Consider the following 27,846-nt stretch of genomic DNA (forward strand, 5'->3'; position numbering starts at 1 on the left):
ATCTATAAGGAAAACATGGAAGTAGTTTTCTTTTCCATGCAAACTTCTATTTGGGGTCAAATAAATATAATAGAAAAAGAGGCTAGTGTTTTTCATATAATTATAAAGAGACTCATTTATGATACATGATTTTGCTTCTTAATTTAATTATATTTTATATTATAATTTTTTCCTTATCAGAAGTTTATAATTCTACGTGATTAGATGGAATCGAGTGCGACTACTAAGAGTAAGATGTCGCACCTTGTGAGATCGGGCCCTCCAGGCATCATAGACGCATATTCTCTGCTTGTTCTAAAGATAACCTTTTGTACATGCGTGGATGATTAGTTTACACAGTTTGACCTTTGATATGAGAAGTCGTAGACATATTTATTCCCAAGGACAAGTGAACAGGTAAATCGTGGGGCATTACATTTATTTGCTACATATCTACAAAAGAAGCTTAAAAGGCCATTGAAAGGCTTGATGGAATGATCGTTGATGGGAGATATATTATGGCCTAGTTCATCAAATTTTGTTTAAATGAAAAAAAATGAGATCCTAAAATTCTAGGGTTTTGAATATGGCGGCAATTCTTATTCGAGGTCCTCTGAGCTTAAGTGGATTGCTAATTCCTCGACTAGAATGGGAAGGGGGAAGGACATTGGTCTGTGGAAAAAAATTGGTATGAGAATCAACAATCAACATAAGGTTAGCCTTCTAGGGCATGACTCCATCTACCAAAAAAAAGTCTGCAGAAAGCATATCTACTTTCAGATCTGTTAATTCAGGGGAAATCATTTTTAAAGAATTTAGCTCCGAGGATATCCCAAGATGAAATTATAGATCCAAATCCCTTGCGATATCTGATATTTGTTAGGTATTACTGTAGGGGGATTCTCTGCATCACGGTGAAAGAAATGGATATGGTAGCTACACACTTACTTCTAGACTTCAAAAATTGACATGAATCCCTGTCAATTGTATGCGGCTTTTTCACAGAGGATGACAACTTCAGGAGGGGCATTTACTCAGCGGTTATGGTAGTACCAAGGATGCTTCAATCTCTCTTCCAAATTTAAAAAATTATTTTATTTAGTTTAAATATTATTAATTTTAAATTAATTAAGTTTATTATTTTTTAATTTATAAATAAAAATCATTAAATTGCTTCTCCTGGGCCAGATTAACTGCTCAAATCTGATAGGTTTCCCACTGTTTAAGAAAACGAAAACAAGAAATCATTATCATATAAATTTAATTGAAATCTCTTCTTATTATTGTAAATTGGATAAATAGAGAATGACCACACGGTCATTCTCTAGACATTTACATGCCCAAAAAAACTGCAGAGCGCATTATTTATTGGTGGAATAGCACTAACAACATATACACAGCTCTCTACGACACCACGACTCTCTTTTAATCGGTTGTCTCTCATTCATTCATTCTTATGAAAGTGGACTCGCAGAGACTCCGCTGAATTACCGATAAGCAGCCATCTGTTCCCACCATCGTCAACGTAAATTCCGACTGGGCTACAAACAAGTCTGCAATTGCAAGGGCACAAATAAAGATTGTAACCATCTCCGTCAATCGCCTTTACAATCTGAAATAACGAAGAGGTATCTGAAGCTTTGATGAAACGTTTGGTGGTATTCGCATCGTTCTGGACAGACCACTCAGTGGATTGAACGCAGGTAGTTACAGCCGCCATTTTAATGTTCAGATTGACGTGCTGTTGCACGATTACAGACGAATAATTTCCCCTCAGACCCTTAGCATGCCTCAACACCACAGGAAGTCCCTTCGATTTCTCAGAATTCTCTTGCACCACATACATTGGACAACTATTGTTCACGCGCATCTTCAGTGCCAGTCCTCCACCGCCACTGCCAGTTACAGCCGGTAAAACGTAGTATTCTCTCCCTAACACCACAGGATGCCCTTCGGCATCCACCACATCTCGCTGATCTGCTTCCACAGCACCCTGCACTTGCGACGGCAGAGTAATGAATAACATAAATGCAGTTACTGCTACCATTTGGATCAACAACACCATCTTTCTACTCGTTCCCCTGTTTTCAAATTACACACGAAACAAACAAATTAGTATCTTATTAACTCAAAAATTATCAGAATCTCAAGGGTTTGCTCAATTAGGCAAATACCCATAGCATAAACACTTCTCTGGAATCAATTCTCAAACACCCTAGGTCCATGAACCACATTAAAAAGAACCACAAATTACCACATCAAACATAACTATAATTAAGTTGGGTAAGATAAAGGGCAAGTACATACCAGGCTGATGAAGAAGCCATTGAAATTGCAACTCCTGTAACTGAGCTTGTACTTTTAATGATCTTCAAATGTGCCGTTTGCAGTCTTACACAAACCATATATATTCATTGTACTCTCTAAATGCGTCTATATATATACATGAGTGAAGCAATGGAATGAAGATTAGGCCATGTCCAAGATATGGATTACTATCAAAAGCTGTAGATGCTGAAAAAATAAGGGTCAAGCTGCCATTTTGGACTTTGATTTTTGAGTATGTTTCAATTCAATTACAAGTCTCTATCTTACAGTCATTTGAATTATCAACTTCCCTTATTTCAAAGAATAAGGAAGCTTTGAATTAATGGGTTCACCTGTATTCACATGGCCTTTCTTACAACGCAGGCATTACAACAAACCTGCTATTTCAAGTTTTTGAAATCCCTTAACAGTATTATCTATCAATTTATTTCGAAAATATTGTTTAAAATTTTGGAAATATTTTGAAATATGTAATAAATCATTTCTGAATCTTACAATCAATTAAATTTTGAGAATATTCCCGAATCGAATAATTCAATTGATCTTGTTCTGTCATCTCTTATCCGTTGACCGTTGCAAGAGACAAAGAGAAGTGAAACAGGGAGCCACCATTGATATCCTGAAAAAGTCCAGGTTCCGCGCGCTGAAAGTCAATGTAAAACACTAGCCAATTCTTGACAATACTTCACGGCCAAGCAAATCTGGAAGCTTTCCAACCGTGTATGATTTTATAATGTCAACTTTTAAGGATCATTTTGTCTTGTGTGGCGTAAAGATTTTAGGAAGTCCCGCTGCAAATATCTTTGCTTCTTATCTGCTCCAATTGTGACGTGAAGGTTACCAATAAAAATCGTGCATAATACAGGCGCCCATATGTTACATGTTTGACGCGATATAAACAGAAACGTGCGGACCTCTCACTATAAAGTTGAGAAATTTTGTATAGTTATGCAGCCACTTTGAGAAATTTTGTATAGTTATGCAGCCACTTTGATAAATATTTAATGTAACCAAATCATATCTCCATCTGTAAATATTAATTTGACATTCTAATAGCTTCAACGCAAGGTTTAAGATTTTGATATCATTAAAATTCGAAACGACGCAACATAGTCAAAGAAAAATAAATATGGTTTCAAAGACGTCTTCGATTATAGTTTTTGGTAAGTTTATTGATGGGAATTATAAAGTTGGCATGATGATAAGATCAGTCATTGACCTACAACTTTTAAGGACCTTGGGATTATATCTTTATCTTTTTCCCACCTTAGGTTTGAAAAGTGAAAAGAAAAACACCGTCACTTCAAAGGAAAAGGGCTAAACAAAGCACAGCTCAACGACAATGTCGAACTTTCATTAACACGGCAACTTCTCTTTTGACCTCAAATATATGCTTCACATCCTAGCATCAATAGATCCACCCCGCATTCTAAAGTGCAAGTGCCTTGAGGTCATATTAGAGTATAATACATTTTCATTAAATGGTGTTTTTAGTGAAAAATTGCATTACATAATCATGAATATTAGACTTTTTAAAATGTGAATGTTGATCTTAAGGTGTGAATTTTGTTTAAAAATATAAGTGATTCATAAATGTGATTATATAATAAGATTTTATTATCGTAGATTTGTACGGTAAATTATATATTTTGAATTCTAATATTAATGTTATTTTTTTATTTATAAGTATATGATGTTATATATGGTTTAATATATTAATATAAGTTTATGTTAATTATATATTTATAATTTTATTATATATTTTTTATTTGATTTTATATACTAGTGTAATTATATAATTAAGGTGGTTACTAAATGTCTATAAACATCAATTCATAATAAACATAGAGTACATATTTTATAATACATCTCATATTGTTAAAAATAAAAAAATAATAAAAATAATTAAATTATAACTCTATTTTAAATTATTGTTATTATTATAAAGAAGAGAGGGAGAGAAATACATTCAAAAAATATGGAACAAGATTCTTATTCATAAAGATTTATCCTCACTTTCCCATGGAGACTCTTATACTTTGTTAGAATACCATGGCTTATCAATAACACATGCCAAAAGATATATATATTCTAAAATATTCTTATGATTTGTATATACTATTAAAAATATTCTTGAATACTCTATAGAAGTTAAATCTCTACCATCCTTATAATAATTATTGATAATTAAATTAAAATTCTAGAAACCCTATTCCAAAATAGACATGTCTATTAGCATAATTAATTATTTTTATAATTGATAGTAATAGTAATTTAAAATAATGTTATATTTTAGTTAATTTTTATGATTTTTTAATCTTAACAATGTGAGGTATATTATGATGTATTTTAATGCTTATCATGGATTGATGTTTATAGACCCACATTTCCCAACCATTTAATTTATATTGTTGTATTTCATACAAAATTGACTGAAAATGTATTTAAAAAAAGACTAGAATGTAGAACAGTAAGATTACTTGAAATAGTTTTAATAATAATAAAAAAATCAATTATATATATATATATATAATTTTGCTTTACAAGAATATTGAAATATTTTATTTATCAATAATATTATTCCCAATAAAAAAATTGTAATTAATATATTTTTAATTATATTTAAAATATTTTATTTATCAATAATATTATTCACAATAAAAAAATTGTAATTAATATATTTTTAATTATATGTCAATGTTATTTAACCTTAGATATTCAAATATTTTATTTATAACTCACATAAAATTTTATTATTAATAATAATATAAATGGATATATCAATTTTATACTAAAACATGAATGAAATGGACATTCCCTCTTATTAAGATTCCTACTTGACTTTTCACTTTTAATTACTTCTTTTCTTGAATATTGAAATATTTTGTTTTGTTGCATATTTTTTTTTGTAACTTTCCTACATCTTCAACATGTCCAATTTTTCTTGAATATTGAAATATTTTGTTTTTTTGGACATTTTTTTTTGTAACTTTCCTACATATTCATCATGTCCAACTTCTCACCCAGATCGAGAATAGCACAAGATTCAAACCCAAGACTTCCGATTTGGTGAGACTTCATTTCCACGGCCATTGCCAATTGAGCTAGCCCAAGTGGGCTTATTTTGTTGAACATTAAAATATATTATTTTTGAAATATATGTGTGTGTGAGAGAGAGAGAGAAGTCCTATATCGAAATAATTTTAAAAATAATAAAAATAATATATTTTTTTCATACTTGAAAATTAAAATATAAAATTTATTTTATCTTTAATTACTCTATATCTTTAAAGTTTATATAAAATTATGTTACTTAATATGGAAATTGAATTATTTTATTTATGACTTAGAATAAAATATTTTTACCACATTTCCTTTCTAATATCAACCTTGAACTTAACAAGAATAGTGAGAAAAGGATTACTGATGTTTTAAAACATTTTTAATTTAAATAAACAAATACATGTATTCATTTTTATTTTTTTATTATCAATGACTTTGCCTTTTATTTAGAGAATACTTTAAAGTGATACATGTTAACTAAAAATTAAGCAGTGAAGGAATTGCACATCTTCTTCATGTTGACCTCTAAAATACAGATAAAAATAAATAGAAAAAAATAGATATTATTATTATATTAAATAATTGGAGATTTTAATTAATAAAATTAACCTCAACACCACCCATGAGAACATATAAGGTCCATACAAGATGATGGTGAATTCTTCCCATCAATGCAAACATTATAACTAAATTGCGAAAATAGACATAAAACCCGCATTTAAGACCAACTGTTAGGTCCCTATAATACTAGTGATTACCCCATTACTATTGTAGTTGTATCCCTTATTAATATTGTTGTGCCCCTATTGTCCCCATATTGCTATTACTGTGCCCCATAGAATCCCTTTATTATTATTTTTATGTCTTTATATTATTATTGTTAGGTCGGCTGGGTTATATTGTGACTCCTTAGACTCCTATATATAGAAATGAGGTTTTGTCATTTGAATCATCAAAGAATCATTCATTTTTGTAATGTAAAGGAGGTTGCCCCCTCGAACAGGTTGAATTCTAAGGCATTGATCTATCTTTTCTATCTTTTTGTGAGCTAGTTTCATAACATTTGGTATCAGAGCTTTGAATTCTAGGGTTTTGTTGCTCCAAACAAGTCATCATGGCATTTGAACTATAAACTTTTTTCTTCGATGTTTCAGATGCTAAAAAAAAAAAAACGTATTTGGGCCGAAATCGTTTTGAACCGCAGGTCTGAATTTCAGAGCTTTTCGCACTATATTTGCGGAGATATGATCTGAGGAAGTTGACATTTTTGCAGACTCCCGAATTACATTCCAAACAAGTGACATGGGGAAAATAGTCATAACTTTGTTTTGAGCATCAGATTGAAATTTCATAAGAAGTTACAGAAAGAGGACAGACTGTAGTTTCCTTTGTATATTTTTTAGATACTAAGGTCGAAACAGTGACACGTGGCACTTCCTACAAGTTCGCTCTTCTTAAAAGGTCTATAATTAGGTCATCTTGGGAGATTGTGCATAACTTTGCCTTGGAGAATCTAAATTCGATCAGACTAGTGGTTGGAAAGAGGACACAGAGGGCTACTGCAGGTCGCATTTTAGAACTAGATGAGCTGAAATTACAGAGATACATCAAAGGTGATATCGAGCTCCTACAAAGTGAAAAAAGGTGTGTAGATTTTTTTAATTTTTTTCTTAAGCTTGGTTTGAAACATTCTTTTGAAGGAATTCAAAGGGCATAGTAGAGCATTATTATCGGTAACTGATGCCCGGAGGAAAGAAAATGCAAACACCTAGTAAGCAACGTGAAAGCTATAGCATGACTAATGAAGAAGAGGAAGAAATGCAACATGATATATCAAAATTACAAGACCAAGTGCAACAAATGTCACTCGCACAAAAAGTAACAGAATCTAAGATGGATGGTTTAAAGAAAGATGTAGAAGCTAAGATGAATGACGTGGAAGCTAAGATGGACGATTTGAAGATAGATTTGAAGACAGATTTGAAGACAGGCATGGCAGATTTAAAGATAGATTTGACAAATTTTCTACAAGAAATACTTACTAATGGTGAAAGGGTAGTAAAGGAAACTCATGATGAGAACAAAAGAAATGCTAATCATGATTTCATAGACTCTAATGTTGGATCGAAGACCCACCATATTCCAAAAATCGTTATGAGGAAGTTTGATGGCAAGGATCCCGCAACATGGATATTACAGATGGAGCAATTTTTCGATCTCAATAATGCAAAAAACACACAGAAGGTATGTATTGCAACTTTATATTTGGAACCAAATTAGTTTGTATGCTAACAATGGCTTTGCTCTCGTAAAGAAATTATCACTTGGGCAATTTTTACAGAAGAATTGACAACACATTATGAGGATACAAAAAGCAACACTTTTTTTAGCCAATTGATAAGTCTCAAACAAAAGGGTTCAATAATGGAGCACATTGAGGAGTTCCAAAAATTGAACATAAGGGTAAAAAATATTCCAGAGGAGCATAGGATTGATGTGTTCATAGGGACTTTAAAGGATAATATCCAACATGATGTTCGCCTTTGGGAACTTGATTCATTAGAGAAGGCATTCAGGTTAGCAAGAAAAATGGAAAGAAAAATTATGGCAACTAGGAAGCATGCCACTCACAACTATAAATATGGAAGTGTTGTTGCCCCTAGCCTTCCACAACCTATAAGGTTGAAACCACAACAATTGGAAGGAAAAAGAGCAAAAGGGCTTTGTTACAGTTGGGATAACAAATACACTAAAGGTCATGAGTGTGCCGAGAAGAAATTATTCTACATAGATTGTGAAGAGGAAGAAGAAAAGGAGCAAGAAAGGTCAAAAGAAGAGGATATACTCCAAGAACAAAGCCTAGATAAAGAAGAAATGAATCTGACAATATCTTGTAATGCATTGACTGAATTACCACTCCTCAAACCATCAAGATAGAAGGACAAATCAAGAAGAAAAAGGTAATAGTGTTGATTGATTCAAGAAGTACCCACAATATTATCCATTGTATGATAGCAAAAGAATTGAATTGCTTCCTATATCCAGCACCAAAGTGGCAAGTGATGGTTGCAAATGGAGGAACGATAAATTTCTCTGGAAAGTGCCATAATATCAAGCTGTCCATGGGAGAATATGTATTGACTAGCCCAATGCTTTCCATTCCAATGGGAGGTGCTGATGTTGTACTAGGAGTCCAATGGCTACAATCCTTGGGTACAATAACTTTTAATTTTCAAGAACTTTTCATGAAATTTTCTGCAAAAGGAAAGGAAGTTGAATTAAGGGGTATTGAGGGGAAACTGGGAAAGATAATCAGCTCTAATGGTATGACAAAGCTTCTAAAAAAGTAACAAAGAGGTGTAATTGCACAATTATGTTTGCTAGAAGTTTCCACATCAAAATCATCTATTTCTCCAGATCTCCAAAAAGTCTTGGACAATCATTCCAAGCTATTTGAGACTCCCAAAGGTCTCCCACCTATTCATGATCATGATCATGCTATTCATTTGATTCCAGGAAGTGTTCCTTCAAACATCAGGCCGTACAGATATCCCTATGCAAAAAAGAGTGAAATTGAACGTATGGTTGCAGAAATGCTAGAGGCAGGTATAATTCAACCTAGTCAAAGTTCTTTCTCTGCTCTAGTAGTTTTTGTGCACAAGAAGGATGGATCATGGAGCATGTGTCCAGATTATAGGGAGCTCAACAAGCTCACTATTAAAGATAAGTTTCCCATTCCTGTCATTGATGAATTACTGGATGAATTGCATGGATCAATTTACTTCACCAAGTTGGATCTTCGTTGAGGATATCATCAAATCAAAATGAAGACTGAAGGCATTCCGAAAACAGCATTTAGAACTCATGAGGGTCATTATGAATTTTTGGTCATGCCTTTTGGCCTTACCAATGCACCTTCTAGATTTCAAGGTTTGATGAATTCCATTTTCAAACCCTTCCTTAGAAAATTTGTGTTAGTATTTTTTGATGATATACTAATCTATAGCAAGTCTTGGAAGGATCATGTTGAACATGTTGATAGGGTGCTACAACTATTGGAGGAGAAACAATTATATGCAAAATGATCCAAATGTTTCTTTGGAGTACAAGAGGTGGAATATCTAGGTCATATTGTATCTCATGAAGGAGTTAAGGTAGACCCTAGCAAAATTAAAGCCATTAAGGAATGGAAAATCCCCACATCCATAAAGCATCTGTGAGGATTTCTCGGGTTGACAGGGTATTATCGCAAGTTTGTTAAGAATTATGGGAGAATAGCAGCACCTCTAACAACATTATTGAAGAAAGATGCATTTTCATGGACTCCAGAAGCAACAAAGACCTTCGAACATCTTAAAGAGGCAATGTGCCAAGCAACGATCTTAGCTACACCGGACTTCACAAAAACCTTTATTGTGGAATGTGATGCTTCAAGAAATGGAATTGGTGCTGTTTTAATGCAAGATGAAAGACCCATTTCTTTTGAAAGTCGTCCAATCAAGGGAAATTTTTTACACAAACCTATTTATGAGAAGGAAATTTTGGCAATACTACATGCACTTAAGAAATGGCGACCCTACCTAATGGGAAGACACTTCAAGGTAAAAACGGATCATGATAGCCTTAAATACTTTTTAGAACAAAGATTATCCTCTGAAGAGCAACAAAAGTGGGTCACAAAGATGTTGGGTTATGACTTTGAAATAATCTACAAAAAAGGGAAGCAAAATGTGGTGGCAAATGCACTCTCAAGAAAGGATGAGGATGTGGAAGCATTGTTGTGCACCATTTCTATTATCCAACTAGATTGGATAAACGAAGCAAGGGAGGAATGGAAGAATGATGAAGAAGTGTGGGCACTTATTCGAAAGTTACAACAAGATTCCAGTACATCTGATACATTTAGCTGGCAAAATGATTCGTTATGGTACAAAGATAGCTTATACCTCTGTAAGAATTCCAAACTCAAACAAAAGATTCTTAGGGAATTGCACACTTCTCCCTTAGGAGGGCACTCAAGATTTTGAAAAACTTACCACAAGGTTAAGAAGGAATTTTTTTGGGATGGCCTTAAATCAGATATTCAAAATTTTGTGGTAGAATGTTTAGTTTGCCAACAAAATAAAGTTGAAGCAATTAAGACCCGGGGTCTATTCCAACCTTTATCCATTCCAAGCCAACGTTGGGAGGAGGTTTTAATGGATTTTATCACAGGTTTACCCAAGTCTGAGGGAAAGAGTGTCATCATGGTGGTAGTTGACAGGTTTACCAAGTATGCACACTTTTGTGCATTATCAAATCCATTTAAAGCCAATATAGTTTCTACTGCATTTATGGAAACAATTCAAAAGCTACATGGAAACCCAAAGATTATTGTAAGTGACAAAGATCCCATTTTCACTGGAAATGTTTAGACAAAATTATTTTCTTGTCTTGGTACTTAGTTAGCTCATAGCTCATCTTATCATCCTCAATCTGATGGGCAAACTGAGATAGTAAACAAATGTTTGGAAGGATATCTTCGTTGCTTTGTATCTGATAAACAGACACAATGGGTCAAATAGTTGCCTCTGGCTGAATGGTGGTATAACACTTCCTTCCATACAGCAACAAAAATGACCCCATTTATGGCACTTCATGGATATCAGCCACCATCCATCACATCATATTTAAGAGAAAATTCTAAGGTTCAAGTAGTGGAACATCACATCAAGCATCAACAACAAGTCCTCCAACTCTTAAAGGATAACCTCATGTTGGCGCAAAATAGATGAAACAACAGGCAAATTAACATCGCAGTGAAAGAAGTTTTCATGTAGGTGATTGGGTATTCCTACGGCTACAACCATATAAAAAAATGTCTCTCAAGCAAGCTAAGAAGGATAATAAATTATCACCAAAGTATTATGGTCCGTACAAGGTGTTGCAAAAGATTGGTACTATGGCATACAAATTGGAGCTTCCTGCAGCTTCTCGAGTGCACCTAGTTTTCCATGTTTCATGTTTAAAGAAGGTTATAGGTGACAAGCTCCCAGTTCAAACAATATTGCCAGAACTTGACGAGGAAGGAAAAATTATATTGGAACCAGAAGCAGTGGCAGAAACAAGAATAAGACAACTACGAAATCGATCAATTTCAGAGTATCTCTTCAAGTGGAAGAACTTATCCACTAAATATTCCACATGGGAGGATGAGAATTTTATACAGAAGCATCTAGAACTACTCAAGCATTGAGAACAACACTTTTTTGAAGGAGAGGGGCATGTTAGGTTCCTATAATACTAGTGATTACCCCATTACTATTGTAGTTGTATCCCTTATTAATATTGTTGTGCCCCTATTGTCCCCATATTGTTATTACTGTGCCCCATAGAATCCCTCTATTGTTATTTTTGTGCCTTTATATTATTATTGTTAGGTTGGTTGGGTTATATTGTGACTCATTGGACTCCTATATATAGAAAGGAGGTTTTGTCATTTGAATCATCAAAGAATCATTCATTTGTGTAATGTAAAGGAGGTTGCCCCCTCAAAGAGGCTGAATTCTAAGGTGTTGATCTATCTTTTCTATCTTTTTGTGAGCTGGTTTCATAACACCAACTTACATAACAAAAATAAGAAAATAATTTTAACATAACAAATAAATAAATAAAAATATTAATTATACAAAAGGCACTCTACAATTCAATTTGAGGGATACAAACTAGTATGAAGGAGATGTTTCCATTCCCTTGAGGGGTGCTTTACAACTTGGTATGAGGGAGATATTATCATTGAGTTGATGAAGGAGATTTTGTCATGTATTGTTACATTTAAAACATAAAAAATCAATGTCAACTATAAATAGAATACATCAATTTCCTCCTTAATTTTACATCATCTTTATATAGATATAATGTAATTAGAAGCAAAAAAAAAATTATACTTTTTAGTATGAGGGAGATATGTAATGTCATCACTACATATTGACATCTAGAAATAATATTATTGATATTATATGTATCTTTCATTAAGTTGAGGTGTAATATTTAAGTCAAAAAATATATCAATAACAAAAAATTATTTGACTACTAGCCATAAATATAATATTCCAATATCGATATTAAATAACATAATTTTATATCCACTTTATATACATATGTATATGTATATGTATATGTATGTATGTATTTATGTATGTATGTATGTATATATATATATATATAGATATATATATATATATATATATATATATATATATATATATATATATATATATATATATATATATATATATATATACATATACATATACATATACATATACATATACATATACATATACATATATATGGAGTTGATATATATAGCATTTTAATATATATTAATAACAAAAGCAAGGGGGGAGAGATCTTATTCCAATTTGAGATAGTCAACGATCGCATCGCCAGAGACAAGGATCCACGAGAGCCGGTTAGTCCATGTCGTGAAACACATGGGGAGCGTTGGCTTATCCAATGTCCAACAATCTCCCCCCCCCCAATGTAAGTTGGTTGTGTATCGAACTTGTGACCTACGCTTTGATACCACTTGTTGGGAATCACGATTTCCATTAGATCAAAACTCGCAAGTGTTAGTCAATGATTGCATCACCGGAGATAAGGATCCATGAGAGGTGGTTAGTCCATGTTGTGAAACACACGGGGAGCATTGGCTTATCCAATGTCCAACAATCTCTCCCTGTGTCATTGATGGCAATATTCTTTCCCTTTCAACATTCTCTCCCCCTTTGACATCAATGGAAAACAGGGCGCCCAAGTACTCCCCCTGTCAAGCTACTTCTTTCTGGCAATGTGGTCCATGATAGATGTGCTTAAATTCCTTCATGTGATGAACCAACTCCCCCCGTCAAGCTGCTTCTTCTGGCAATGTGGTCCATGATAGATGTGCTGAAATTCCTTCATGTGATGAACCAACTCCCCCTGTCTACATGACCTCCTCGAGCTCATGAAAGATTACCTGCTTAGTGATCAAGTGGAAGATATCTTCAATAGTAGTTCATTGATGAATAAGGGATCATGTTCTTCAATGGGAATGCTCCCGAGTGATGATCTATCAAAGGATGATTGTCCATGTGGCTCATCAAGGATTTCATAGGTCCCATTCACGGATAGCTTCTCCAAGAATGCTTGATCATCATAAGCTCCACTAACTATATGCATGGTATTCCTTTTAGGAGAGCCTCCCCATCAAATACTTGGAATATGAAGGATGAATTCATCAATTCAACAACATGTATTGTTGGCTAGAGTGTTCAAGGGGCTTCTAGATTCAATTTTATTCCTTCTCCATACTTGTATAACTTTCTTCTTTGGCATGGTTCTTCCTTGTGTAGGGTCCCATGTCAAGTTACAATCACGTGACATATGTCCAATGTTATGGCACTTGAAGCACTCTATGTCGTTCATGAATAAGAATTCATGACTTCTTCTTGAAAACTTGCTTCTCGGAGATTGACAGGGCCATTATATTTATCTTTGTGATATACCCTACAATCTTTTTCCATGTGCCCAAAGTTTGTACAAGAATGGAAATAACCAAGAAATACACTTGGGTACCTGGGAGAAGAAGGTTTCCTTGATCTACTTCTGAATTCTCTTTGCCTTGGGATCCTTTGATGATAACCATTGCTTCTTTCATCCTTGATACCATCTGCATTTCTTCTTGGAGGAGGGTTTCTTCCATATTTTTCTTGACTCTTTTCCTTCCCTTTGCTATAACTGGGAGCATCAACATTCTTCGAGGCTTCCTCACATCCTTGTTGTTTGAAGCGTTAGGGTTTGCATCATTCTTTCTTGAGGATTCACCTACATAGCCAAGACCTGATTTATCGAGGGGAGACCTTTGATAACTTATGATGTCATCTAGCCTTTGAGAAATTTTCAAGCTATTATTCAGCAAATCAACTTCGTTTATAAGAAAGACAATTTCTTCCTTCATTTTCTTGCATTATTCATCCATCTTTGATAGAATGATCTCCATTTCTTCCTTCATCTTGGTTACTTCACACAATTGGGCCTTAAGAGAAGTGATTTCTGATTTTAACTTGGTGATGTCATCATCCTTTTCTTCTAGTTGGCATATCATGGTGTTTCTCTCCTTTTCTGCTTCATCAACTTGTCCTTCTATGAATGTCAAAGCTTCCATCACCTTCTTAGCTCCTTGCACTTGTTTTCTTTCTTCTTCTAGCTTAGATATAAGGGATGAGACCTCTTCTTTATATTGACCAATTTCTACTTCAAGTTTTTTCAAGATCTTGTGTCTTTGTTCAAGGTGGCTTAACAAGGTATCTTCCCATCTCTTTGCCTTATCCAATTGAATTTTCATGGATATGACTTCTTCAAGATGCATTCTCTTGTTTTGATGAAATTATTCCTTAATCTTGGCGAGTTCCTTATCTCTTTCTTATACTTGAAGCATGACAAGGTCAACTTCCTTCCTTGTCTTGTCCTGGTCACCAACTTGTGCTTTCTTCTTAAGTTCCTCATTTTCCTTTTTCAAATTGTTAATCTCTTCCATGGCAGCCATAAGTTTATTGAGGAGATCATCTTCTAGGTCTTCTTTAGCCTTGATGTCATCACTCTTATCTTCAGCTTTCTTGATGGGCTCTGAATTTCTTTCTTTCTTTCCATCATTTTCTTGACTAGAGATCATTGTCAACACTCCTTTTGAGTGAATATCATGAATTTTATCCCATATGCCTTTTGTTGACAAACATTTTTCAAAATTGGCCTTCTAAGAATCAAGTAGCCCATTCAAAATTTCTTTCATTGCTCTTGTATTATGTTCCTTGGATTCTACATCCATCATGCTATCAGTAATCACCGATTTCCAGACTTTAATGCCTTGAGTCTTTAACAAATTCCTCATTCTTGCCTCCCATATATCAAAGTTTCCATTGAACAATGGAGCCTTCACAAATTGATTGACTTCAATTTTGGTGGTTGAGGGAGACACATCTTTAGGAGGATTGGAGGCTTTCTTCCTTGGCTTCACCATTTGTATTCTAATGATCAACCTTCAATCTATTAGGATTTGAGTGAAGGAACTTGGCTCTCAAAACAATTGTTGGAAATACTGAGAGGGGGGTGAATCAATATTTCTTTTCAACTTTTACTTTTACCAGTTAGATCACTTATATTTAGGACAAAAAATGAACAATAGGAATAAATTCTTTTATTAATATAATATTTACAATGAATCAAGTACAATATAGGTAGGGCTCCAACCTGGGATGTGCTAAGCACCTACTTGGACTTTAGTGAGGCTCCAACCTCTAGGGCTTTGACTCTATCTTATCCAAGACACCAAACTTGAGTTTAGGAGCACCAACTCCAAGAACCCCAATCATATAGCTTCGCTTTGTGAATATATGTTTGGATTTATGGATCCCAAAGTCTTCTTCACCAAGCCCTATCAATCTTCAGTTATCCCTTCACTTAGTCTCCATGTCACGTCATCAATGACAACCTTGTCATACAGAAAGTGTCACCACTATTCTTCATAATACCCAATCAATCTCTTCAATTTACCTCATCATGACATCAAAACTACATTATGATCCTCAACACAACACTTCAATGTGTCTTCAATGAACTGTGCCAAGTTCTGTACCAGATCTAACAATATTTCTGGACCTTCTTCAAATATGGTCCAAGGTTAGTACCAAATATTACTTCAAGTTACCTCCAAAGGTATGCACCAAATTTTGCACAATGACTTCTTCACTGCACCAATATTTCAACGCCACATTATCTCAAGACTACTAGACCACTACTGCACCAAGACTTCAGCACTAGATTGTGACAATTATTCTTTACAAATGTCCTTCCACCACACTGCACCAGACCACTATTCAAATTGTTCCAATACTTCTACACAAGGATTTATACACCATACTGCACCATAGACTCTGCACCACACTTCTTCATCAATTCTGCACCAATGTTCTTGTATTAAGACTACACCAAGACTTCTGCACCAAAGCCTCACCAATGTCCTTACTCCACCAAAACTCAACAATAATATTATGGCACAATGTTGCACCAATTTACTAATCTGATTTTTGATACGCTGCTATAGGCCCAAATATGATACCTCGGGTCCAAAGTAATATGCTTTTATATCACCAAAATAGTTCTCTGAAGGAGGGCTTCTTCAGTCCACAGTATGATCCAGCACTCTGAGGCCTAGTCCATGTACTCAACTTGCAACCAATAGCATGTGACCTTGCCCAATCCGCAAGGTAATCCAAGCTTTTAACAAACCTCTAGCTATGTTCTCCAAAGTTTGAGCTTCTTGGCAGATGAAAGCGGGTCCCAGCTACTGAATAAGGTCTGTGATCAAAGCTTAACTGTTACTGCCAAATGTTCTAAGTAGTAGTGCAAGCTACAAATCCGAGCCCCTTCTTTTGTGATCCCAGGTTTGATGTACCACAGATAGGACTAGAGTCCGAGCTTTTATTAGTGGTTAGCTGATCCTCCATAGGTGCATTACCATTCCTTCATAAATGTGTGACTGTTTGGGCCATATAACACAGATCCGAGGGTATAGAAGCTTATTAATGTTGGGATGAGGTTTTGTTAGCAGTCCTAACACCAAACTCTACTTATTTTTCACTCATCTGAGCTTAAGAGATAATCATGGAATATTCCCAACCAATAATCTCGTTCTTCACAACCTCTTATTGCTACTTTTCTTGATCTCTTATATTCTTTTTGTCTTCTGTACCTCTTCTATGAATAGATCACCGAGATAGATGATTTGAATGAGAAAGTTAAACTCCAATATATACTCGTTTTTACGCTTTAATGAATAGACACATCTCTCTAATTTGGCCAACATAAATTGGCTTAACACAGGTCGGCTCATTGTCAGAATTATACCCTTAACTTGTAAATTCTTGTTCTCCCTCACCATTTGGAGTTTCGGGCCAAGTAATAGCTCATTGGAAAGGAAAAATTATGCTCTAAAAGATGGTGTAGGTGTCATAATGAAATTCTGCCTCTAAGGTAGTAAAAAATATTATTTAATGTGACTCATCATTTATTAGTGTAGAAATGGAGGTAGGGCAGAATGCCTTCGAGTGTTGTGCTTCTTCATAGTTTGATTTCTTCATTGTTTTCCATCTTCATCATATGGTCATAATGTCATCATCAGTGTCATCAATTCACCATGTCATTAAGATAGTGCAGTGATATGTCATCAATCATATGTAGCATCATGTCATTGATCTGGGCCAAGCAGTCGCTAGTGGCCGAGTTGAAGGCTTCAGAATCAAATGAATGTTCTGACCATGAGTCAAAACCTGACAAAAGGAATGAGAAAGGGAAGCAGATTACTGATGTGGAGACTAGCGCCATTGTTTTCACTGCTAATATCCAGAAGAATGAGCTCAAAGATCCAGAGGAGGGGGGCATCTTTTCCACTCAGAAATGTGGGTGAAGGGTTTGCCGCTGCAAATCATTGTCAAGAGTGGCAACCAAAAGAACCTCATTTTAGCAGAGGTTGTGAAGCGACTGGGCTTACTGACCATAACACACCCACATTTGTACAACATTGGGTGGCCTCACTAAGGACAATATCTCTGAGTCAGCCAGTAGTACTGCCTTCCCTATAGCATCAAGCCCTTCACAGATGAGGTATTTTGTGTTGTTGATACTCTCGACATTTGTGATGTATTATTAGGACAACCATACTTGTGTAAGAGACATGTTGTGTATGAGTCTAGACCTTTCTTTGTGATTATTTCTTTGGGTAATAAATTATACAAGATACCGGAGGTAGCCCCTTTTACCACCACCTCTTTGATCTCTACTAAGAAATGTAGTAAGATCATCTCCCAAACTAGGAAATTTATTTTCTTTTTGGTTCTCTCTCAAAGTAAGGAGAATATCGTAGCCACATCCATGGCCCCCGAGAAGGGATCCTCCATGCAGTAGAAGCAGGTGGATACGGTCATGAACAAATACAGGGACATCTTCTCCTCACCCACAAGGGTATCGTTGCACTATCAGGTCAAAAATTTGTTCAATTTGACTACTAGAGCACCTCTACCTAATGAGCCGATATATCATCGCTCCATTGTGGAAAATTCCAAGTACAAGCAGTGACATAATCAACATCAAGTGCCACACAAGTTACAGGTGGGTGATAAAGTCTGGTTGTATTTGCAAAAGAACGTCTTACAAGATCCCATCGGAAGCTCAAACCACTCTGATATGGTCCTTACACCATTACCAAAGCTGTGGGAAATAGTGATTTGGAGCACAACATTCCACCATTCCTTGGCTTGGATCGATTGTTCAATGTGGACCACCCTTGACCATGCTTCCCATCATTACTTGACACATCAGAGATTGCAGAACATCACACCAGGGACCAAGTTCAGCAGAAGTTTCCCCATCTCATAGAGGCACTCAACATAATGGGGACGATTGCTTCCTAATGGGGGAGGAATGATCTAGGTGGATGTTGGTGGCCACCCACCTATCCCACTTTGACCCTCATGAGTGTCTCTTTTAGTTCTTTAGTTTCCCTAATTGTAGCTCACAATTTACTATTTTTGGCAGTTTTTTGGGCCTGAACTTCTGGAGCCATTTTGAAGCCCTAAACGACCTTTTTTTGGAAAAATATCTCCGTGATATGAAAAGCACTCATGTCAATAGATGTATTCCTCGCAAATATCTTTCCAATGAGGTATCATACGTATCAAATGGAGATAATATGACCAAGTTACGACCCTCGGAAGTTAGCTGCCCAACTAACCCCAACGGGGCCCATAAACTCTTGGTGTTACATCTCCTCAGGTTAGAGTTTTGGTTGTTTAGAGTTTTATCTTATTGTTCAATAATAAAAAGGCCCTTGACCCTCATTGTAACTCAATTAAGAGGCATGTAGCTGCCACATCTCTTTTTAGAGATAAGTTACCATCGCTCAAGCTAGTCTTATTCTTATTTCCATTATGTTTGTAAGCATAATTCAATATTTGATATTAATGAAATGAAGTGTTATTTCTGTTGCATCTTTGTATTTAGGGTTATATCTATAATTTGTTTTTTTTCCTATTTAAATCCATATCACCTTCACCAGTTTACTATCTTGCATATTTGTTACACAACATTTTTTCATTGTCCCTATACTTCCCATTCCTCGATCCTAGAGGACCTCTACACTGACCCTCATATGTTTCCCTTCCATGAAGAACATGTCCCTACATCCCTCTTCATCTACAGAATATTTCCCTCTTACATCATTTCCCAAGAATATTCCTTCAAACTTAGTATTCAAGAACAACAGTAGCACTCAGTTTCTTCCTTGTGCCGATTTGCAAAGTCTAACCTTGAGCCTAGTGCACAATGATGTTGGTCAACCATTCATGACCTGTGCTGACCCTTTTTTGGCAAGTTTTTAAAAATGGAGTCGAAGCTTCGTGAATGAAAGTCTAATAAATGGTTGAGCAAGATAGAGCCAAGAGAGACTGTTTGGGCTTCTTTGCCCTATTAAAATGGAACAAACCAAAAGGGATAAGGCCTCTCCCACCATCAGTGGATCCATTTCCACTCTATCAAAGATATATAAACTCCTCATTTTACAAACTCGACTAGTTAATGAAAGGGCTGAAATAATCTGAAAATCTTGATAGCCATCTTGAGAACCTTAGCCTTCTAGTTTGTGTGTGAAGGGAGAATAAGCTTGTAGTGTTTGGTTTGGAGCAAAGGGAAAGAGGCCTTGAACTTCCATTGTTTTGAGGGTGAATCATGAGATGCTTATAGTGGTGCTGGAACCTGGACATGCCAAAGGGAACCTGCAACATCAACACTCCAGTTGTATTCCTCTTTGAAGTTTATATTAATAAAACTAATGGTTTATTTCCTATATCGTGTGTAATATTATATTTGATAGCTTAGAACTCCTTGACCTTTTAAGTAGATTGAATTCAATTTTATGCTATCATGTTTGATGTTGTTTCTTGCATGTTTGTTTCAGGTATTTGAACGAAAGGAAGCTAGAGCAAGGAAGCAAGATCACCATCAAGTGGATTAGCGTTATAAGAGGTAGGCCCTCTTATTCGATTCTAATCTAAGGAAATTTACATTAGATTGTCTTGTTTGCAGTTAGACCCACTCTCTTGGGCTAGAGGGATCGTCTTTGTCTGCAGAGAGGATACTCCTACTCCACAAATTGGTGACTTCACTAGGGATCCATCCCTCTCTTTGGATTGTTTTGCATTTCATGATTTGTGACAACTTTTCTTATTTCACTCTTTCTCTTTGGTAATTTGTAGTTAAAGTCATATGCTTCTTGGATTCTTGAATTTAGAGTGACAGGTCTAGTTCTGGTTTTTGAATTTTTTTATTATTTCTAAGAATCCCTTGATCGGCATTGTTTATTTTCTAACAGTCGTGCTGACCGGCGCGAGTTCCCATTTAACAGTTGTGCCACAGCCCCTTCTAGCGCTTGTTGCTATTTAGGTAGTTGCATCGATGCTTATAGGTTTAAAACAAGATTTCTCCTAAATCATTGCCAGTGTGCCTTGTCCTCATAGGTTCTGTTTCTTGGCTTGTTTGCTTGTATTCTCCTAGCTAGAATGCTTTGTTAGCTTGATTTGTTTGCTTGATTGGTTTGAGATTGCCTTACTTGATTTTTTGAGTTTTTAGATGGTTTGTGTCCCTAGGGCATCTAGGTCATTGTCCATTCAATTGTTTGTCTACCCATCAAGTCGAGTTGTTGGTTTGCTACTTCGTGCATTTCATTTTTTAGTCCTTGCATCTATCTTGCTTTGGTTTGAATTGAATAAGAGAAAATTTTTGTTTTCTCTTCTCTTGTTGAACGTCTCTTTTCCAAGCATAGATCACATTTCTTGGTTTGTTTCGGTTGAATCTTTGCATTTGATTTGAAAGGAGTTCTTCTTGTCGTGCTTTGCATTTGATTGATGTTTTGGATGTTTGGAAATATTCATTGAAATGTTTATGTGAAAGATTCATTTTAGCATTCCATTGAAGAAATACACCATTCTAGTTTGATTAATTGATTTGTTGCATTTATTGGCATCATTGAAAGCTAGAATTGCATCATCATGAGCATGTGAAAACGAATGAACTTCTTTTATTGTTAAAAGGACTAGTTGAAGTGAATTTGATAGGAAGAGTAGGAAGTGGAAAGAATTTTCATTATTTTGTTTTGAAAAGAGAAGTAGTGAAAATTCATCTTATTTTGGATTGCTTGTTTGTTGCATTGATTGTTTTTTCTTCTCTTAATTAGTGCAAGAATTCATCGAATTGAAAGGGTTTTGTCTCATATAGTTGCACATAGGAGTTTTTCAGGTGGCATCGAAAGGGCCTAAAAACTAAGACATAATTTCAAGATAAACTTCTAAAATATATTCGATTAACCTAAGGTGCATTTGAAACTAAACGCTCAAATTTATAGGTCTAGGCTCGAGACATGTTCCGGTGTCTTTAAACCTAGCAGCTATCGTTCACTTTGACATTAGACAGCGCTAGTACGGAGTTGTGCTCCCCATACCGTCGCATATATAAAGGGATACCCCACTAGGTTTGCAATCCTTTTTCCATAGGAAGCTGAGTCTGCCGCCTTGTAAACGTGATACACCGAACACATCATTCAGGGAGATTGTCTGCCTGTACTTCTTGGTTCATCGAGAGGTATTCTATAGTTCACGGTTACCTGGTAATCCTTTTGCCTAGATTACCTTGAGTAGTCATTTTGGTCTTTTTGACTCTATAAATTTAAAAGATCATTGAGCACTTGTCTTTTTGAGCTCGTTCAAACCGAAATAGACTACAGTCATCTTCGTCTTTTTCTCGACTCTTAAAACATGAAAAGGCATCAGTCTGTTTTAGTGTCTTAATTTTTTTTTTCCCACAATCATATCATGTTCCTGATAGTCTTATTCTGGACCACATCGTGAGAATAACCCTAATATATTTTTAAAGCCTTGAAAATAATAAATATAATCTTTTGTTTGACACAAAGTCATCGCGGCTGAACCATCAGGTTTTCCTCGTTCCTCTTCCTCTCCTCCATCTGGAAGGTCATCTGGAGAAACTTTCCCTGAACTTTCATAGTCACTTGAGGATCAAGGTGTTGAACTTGGAATTGTTCTGAGTATTCAACCTTTGTCTTCTCGTCTGCCTCTGTTAGATACTGGGTCACCTTACAAATCTGGCCCGGAATCCCATGATAATCCTATCCAGACTCTCAAGAGTCCTAAGACTTTTGATAATCCATAAGGACTGATTATAGACCATTATGTGGTATCTCCATAGCATCCTTATAGTCTGTACGATCACCCTTATGTTCAGTTGGAGTTGTCTCATCGTTCATCTTCGGCTCGTCGTTGGTTGTTTCCTATGAAGTCAGAAGGTGAAATTCCAGTCTCCTCTCCAAGTCAGTCAAAAGTTTTTGCCACTCACACTTCTCTAGTGGATATTGAGAAGCCATATGAGTTCCCTCCGAAAGGTTTCCCTTACACAAAAGCCATCCCATCTAGCGTTTATCCCATTTAGCCTTACGTGCATCTTACGTTTTGAAATTCATAGCTGATATCAGTGTTGGGTTCATATTATATTCATCGGGTCTTGGAATATCTACTTCCTTGAGTTTCTCCTTAATTTCTTGGACAACTTTCCTAGAGGTGGTAGTTTTACTCTTTTCACCCATTTTGTGACCTGCATGTAGAATTTATTAGAGAAATTAAGATTTATTTCACAAAACCAATTAATTAAATATTCCTAAGCTTTAAACTATAAAGGTTTACCATGATTGAAAATCTTATGAGCCACAATTTCACTACCTTTGACCAAATTTTATAGTCTCGAATTGTAGTTTAGCAAAAGACTAAAAAACAGGAAGAATGGAGCTTATGAAATATTGAATATGGAGAGGGGAAGTCTTTGGTAAATCCTTGGAAAACAAGTGCCTTAAATTCTATGAAAGGTGAGTAGGTTTCTCATAAATGTGAAATGATCAATAATCGTTGCTCAAAAAACGATGCAAAGTCAGGGAGGCAGAGTCAGGAATGAAATTGATTCAAAAATGAAAAACTTCAACGAAATCACAACCAACAACCTACTCTTATTTTGGGAAGAATATATCAAAAATAAAATAAAAATAAAATAAAAATAAAAGGGCACTTTAATCGAGAAATTAAAAAATAAAAAATAATAATAAAAATTTTATTTGTGGTGAGGATAGTGAGGAGTCAAGTTTTTGGAGGTTATATCAAAATTTTGATTACCATTATTGGCTTTGATTCTGACTTATAACGAGGTCGTGATGGACACAAATTCAAGAAGTTGGGGGTCGGATACTCGAGAGGAAAAATATAAAGCCCAGCTAACATGGTTTTTACTTCCACCTATGATAGGTCAAGATGGACATGAAATTAGGAGGTTGAATATTCAGGTCATATTTTCTTGTTTGGAAAAGCTGAAAAGTTCTCACCTCTGATTTCCTAAATTTTATTTTCTTTTAGATTACATTTTGTTTATTTTCCTGTTTTTTATTATTTAAAAAAGGGATTTAATTTTATAAAAGACAAAAAAAAAACAAACAAAAATAGATAGGGTTTTCATTTTTCTTTTATTTAAACAAACAAAAATAAGAAAAATAAGTATGTTGTTGTAGTCCTAACAACATGAGGTTAATTTTAGCTAACAAGGCTTTGATTTTGGAGGTCCTCCAAAGAGGTCCCAACAAGGTCTAAGGAGGTGCACACTTTGTAGAATGAGATGGATAAAATAAATCATCTTTGTTTCATTATGACTTTCTAAAAAAGCTTATAAAGTTATTATTTCATTAGGCATAGGTCAATGTACTTGACAAGAGGCATTCTTGTTGCACTATATGAAGCAATAATTTAAAGATAGATGTTTCAAAGCACATAATTATCTCTGCTAATTATGTGCCATTTAGCTAGCAAGAAAATCTAACATCTTCAAAAAGAAGAAATTCCTTTATTCCAAGTTCACCATCAAAATAAATATCTATGTGATGGCACTAAATGAATCCCACATTCATGTGTTCTAAAAGCAAGTGGGAAACCTAAAGATGGTTAAATCCCTCTCATGGGCCTTCTTTATCCTTGGAACATGGAAAGGTAATTTTGACATTTTAAGGAGTGATGGCTAATATGTCTTATTAAAGCATATTAGATATTATTTTAAAAATGTATGATATGGAACAAACAATGTGGAAAAATATAAGGACTTCACTATTTCACTTAAATTGGGATGGGAACAAATTAATTCTCATATGCAAGTGACAAATTCCAGGTAACTTCAAATTGAATTTAAATTCAGTTAATGCCAAATATTATATTGAAAGCATGGTTCAAACAAGTTAAATTGATGGTACATGCTTTGTATTCAATTACAACTCTCTATCTTAGAGTCGTTTGAATTATCAATTTCCCTTATTTCGAGGAGGAAATTTTAAGTTAGGGGTCACCTGTATGCACATGACCTTTCATACGAGGCATGCACGCGTTCTCAATAAAAAAAAACCTGCAATCTCAAGTTTTTAAAATCCTTTGCCACGACCAGTGGATAATAATCCAGAGTTACAAAGTTATCAAGTTCAAACTCTAATGTTAGTTACCATTTGACTTATTATCTTTTCATTAAATATCCGTTAAAGAATTTATTCTACAAAATTTAATTGTATCAAAAACTAACTAGCATTAGGTTTAATTATTTAATGGTAACCGTCTCATTGATCGAGAAAGGTTTCCGAAAAATGAATATGTACAGAATTTCAAATCATACTATTAATGTAAATAAAATTATATACTAAAACAGTGTATAGTTTTATATTTAGATAATATCTTTATGATGGCATTAAGTGTATTTCATATCCATAAGTTTTGAAGGAAAGTAGGAAATCTAAAGATTGCAAAATATCTTTTATGAGCTTCTTTGTGTGAGAGCATGGCAAGGTCTTTTTTATATTTTTGGGAATGGTAGTACGTCCTGTTACAACAGAACAGATATTATTTAAAAAAACGTGAGATATTATTTAAAAAAATGTATGATAAAACATAAACAATGTGGAAAAATCAATTAGTCAAATACCCATAGCATAAACACTTCTCTAGAATCAATTCTCAAACACTCTAGGTCCATGAACCACATTAAAAAAAACTCACAAATTATACATCAAACATAACTATAATTAATTACTCGATACAATTACGTAAGATAAAGGGCAAGTACGTACCAGGCTGATGAAGAAGCCATTGAAATTGCAACTCCTGTAACTGTGCCTGTACTTTTAATGATCTTCAAATGTGCTGTTTGCAGTCTGAGACAAACGCTATATATTCACTTGTACTCTCTTCATGGGTCTATATATATACATGAGTGAAGCAATAGAATGAAGATATGTATTACTATCAAAAGCTGTAGATGCTGAAAAACTAAGGGTCAAGCTGCCATTTTGGACTTTGATTTTTGAGTATGTTTCAATTCAATTACAAGTCTCTATCTTACAGTCATTTGAATGATCAACTTACCTGTTTTCAATGAATAAGGAAATTTTGAATTAATGGGTTCACCTGTATGCCCATGGTCTTTCTTACAACGCATGCATTACAACAAACCTGCCGTCTCACACTTTTAAAATCCTTACCAGTGTTATTTATTAATTTATTTGGAAAATTAATTTAAAGAATTATTATGTAAGATTTTAGTAATATTTCGAAATCTGTGATATATAATTTCTGAATCTTACAATTAATTAAATTTGGAAAATATTCCCGAATCGAATAATTAAATTGATATTGTTCTGTCATCTCTTATTCGTTGACCGTTGCAAAACACAAAGACAAGTGAAACAGGGAGCCAGCATTGGTATCCTGAAAAAATCCAGGGTCCGCACGCTGAAAGTCAATGTAAAACACCACCCAATTCTTGACAATACTTCACGGCCAAGCAAATCTGGAAGCTTTCCAACCGTGTATGATTTTATAATGTCAACTTTTGAGGATCATTTTGTCTTCTGTGTAAAGATTTGAGGAAGTCCCTTTGCAAATATATTTGCTTCTTATCTGCTCCAGTTGTCACGTGAAGGTTACTAATAAAAATCGTGCATAATACAGGCGCCTATATGTTACATGTTTGACGCGATCTAAACAGAGACGTGCGGAACTCTCACTATAAAGTTGACAAATTTTGTATAGTTATGCAGCCACTTTGATAAATATTTAATGTAACCAAATCATATCTCCATCTGTAAATATTAATTTGACATTCTAATAGCTTCAACGCAAAGTTTAAGATTTTGATATCATTAAAATTCGAAACGACTCAACATAGTCAAATAAAAATAAATATGGTTTTAAGGACGTCTTCAATTATAGTTTTTGGTAAGTTTATTGATGGGAATTATAAAGTTGGCATGATGATAAGATCAGTCATTGACCTGCAGCTTTTAAGTACCTAGAGATTATATCTTTATCTTTTTCTCACCTTAGGTTTGAAAAGTGAAAAGAAAAGCACCGTCACTTGAAAGGAAAAGGGCTAAACAAAGCACAGCTGAAAGATATTGTCGACCTTTCATTTTGGCTTATTAACTCGGCAACTAGTAACACAACTTTTGACCTCAATATGATTATATGCCCCTGCTTCCAAATTATTAGTATATGCTTCACATCGTAGCATCAAGAGAATCACCCTATATTCTAAAGTGCTAGAGTATAATACAATTTTAGTAAATGGTGTTTTTAAGTGAAAATTTAAATTAAGTAACAATGAATATTAGATTTTTAAAATGTGAACGTTGATTTTAAAGTTTGAATTTTTGTTTAAAAATAAAAGTGATTTTAGATTTTATAAATGTGATTCTATTGTAAGATTTTAATATTTTTGGTTGGTAGCGAAAATATATTTTTTGAATTTTAATATTAATGTTTTTTTCTTATTTATAAATACATGATATTATAAATTGTTTATCATTATAAATTTATATTAATTATGTTTTTTATTTGACTTATATATTAGCATAATCATATCAATTGAATGGCTAGTAAATTCCAACAAATATCAATCTATAATAAGTATTAAAATACATACTTCATAATATATCTTACATCTTAAAATTTTAAAAATAATAAAACTAACTAAATTATAAATTTATTATTATTATTATTATTATTATTATTATATAACAAGATTCTCATATATATATATATATATATATATATTTTCCTCTAGGAAAAAATCGTAATTTTATTCATGTTGATAAAATTACATTTTGTAGATGCTTGAAGCATATGCATATGGCTGTTCCTATAATAACACGCAGCATAACAGAATTAAGAACACAGAGTAATAAAAGACTGTTCCCGTAATGACAGGAATACAACAGAATTAATAAATTGTGTCTACAGGCCTATATTTTCCTTCCTTTTTTCT

At 34.3% G+C, this 27,846-nt stretch overlaps 1 protein-coding gene across 2 annotated transcripts; it reads right to left on the minus strand.

Moving 5' to 3' along the window:
* Positions 1-1,234: 1,234 nt before the first annotated feature.
* On the minus strand, positions 1,235-25,753 carry LOC149262506 (kunitz-type serine protease inhibitor DrTI-like). Of its 2 annotated transcripts, none has more exons than XM_089424834.1 (2): positions 25,652-25,753; positions 1,235-2,060 (listed from the first exon to the last, which is right to left on the minus strand). In XM_089424834.1, exons 1-2 carry the CDS (start codon positions 25,669-25,671, stop codon positions 1,424-1,426), a joined length of 657 nt encoding a protein of 218 aa, XP_089280960.1. In that variant the 5' UTR covers positions 25,672-25,753; the 3' UTR covers positions 1,235-1,423. The 2 variants fall into 2 exon arrangements, with proteins under 2 accessions (XP_089280960.1, XP_089280953.1); XM_089424827.1 differs by lacking the exon at positions 25,652-25,753 and adding an exon at positions 2,287-2,418.
* Positions 25,754-27,846: the final 2,093 nt, after the last annotated feature.

The sequence above is a fragment of the Pinus tabuliformis genome, chromosome 6 (assembly GCF_031772625.1).
Source record: "Pinus tabuliformis cultivar Carrire ecotype Pingquan chromosome 6, CPIR1, whole genome shotgun sequence".
Lineage (NCBI taxonomy): Eukaryota > Viridiplantae > Streptophyta > Pinopsida > Pinales > Pinaceae > Pinus > Pinus tabuliformis.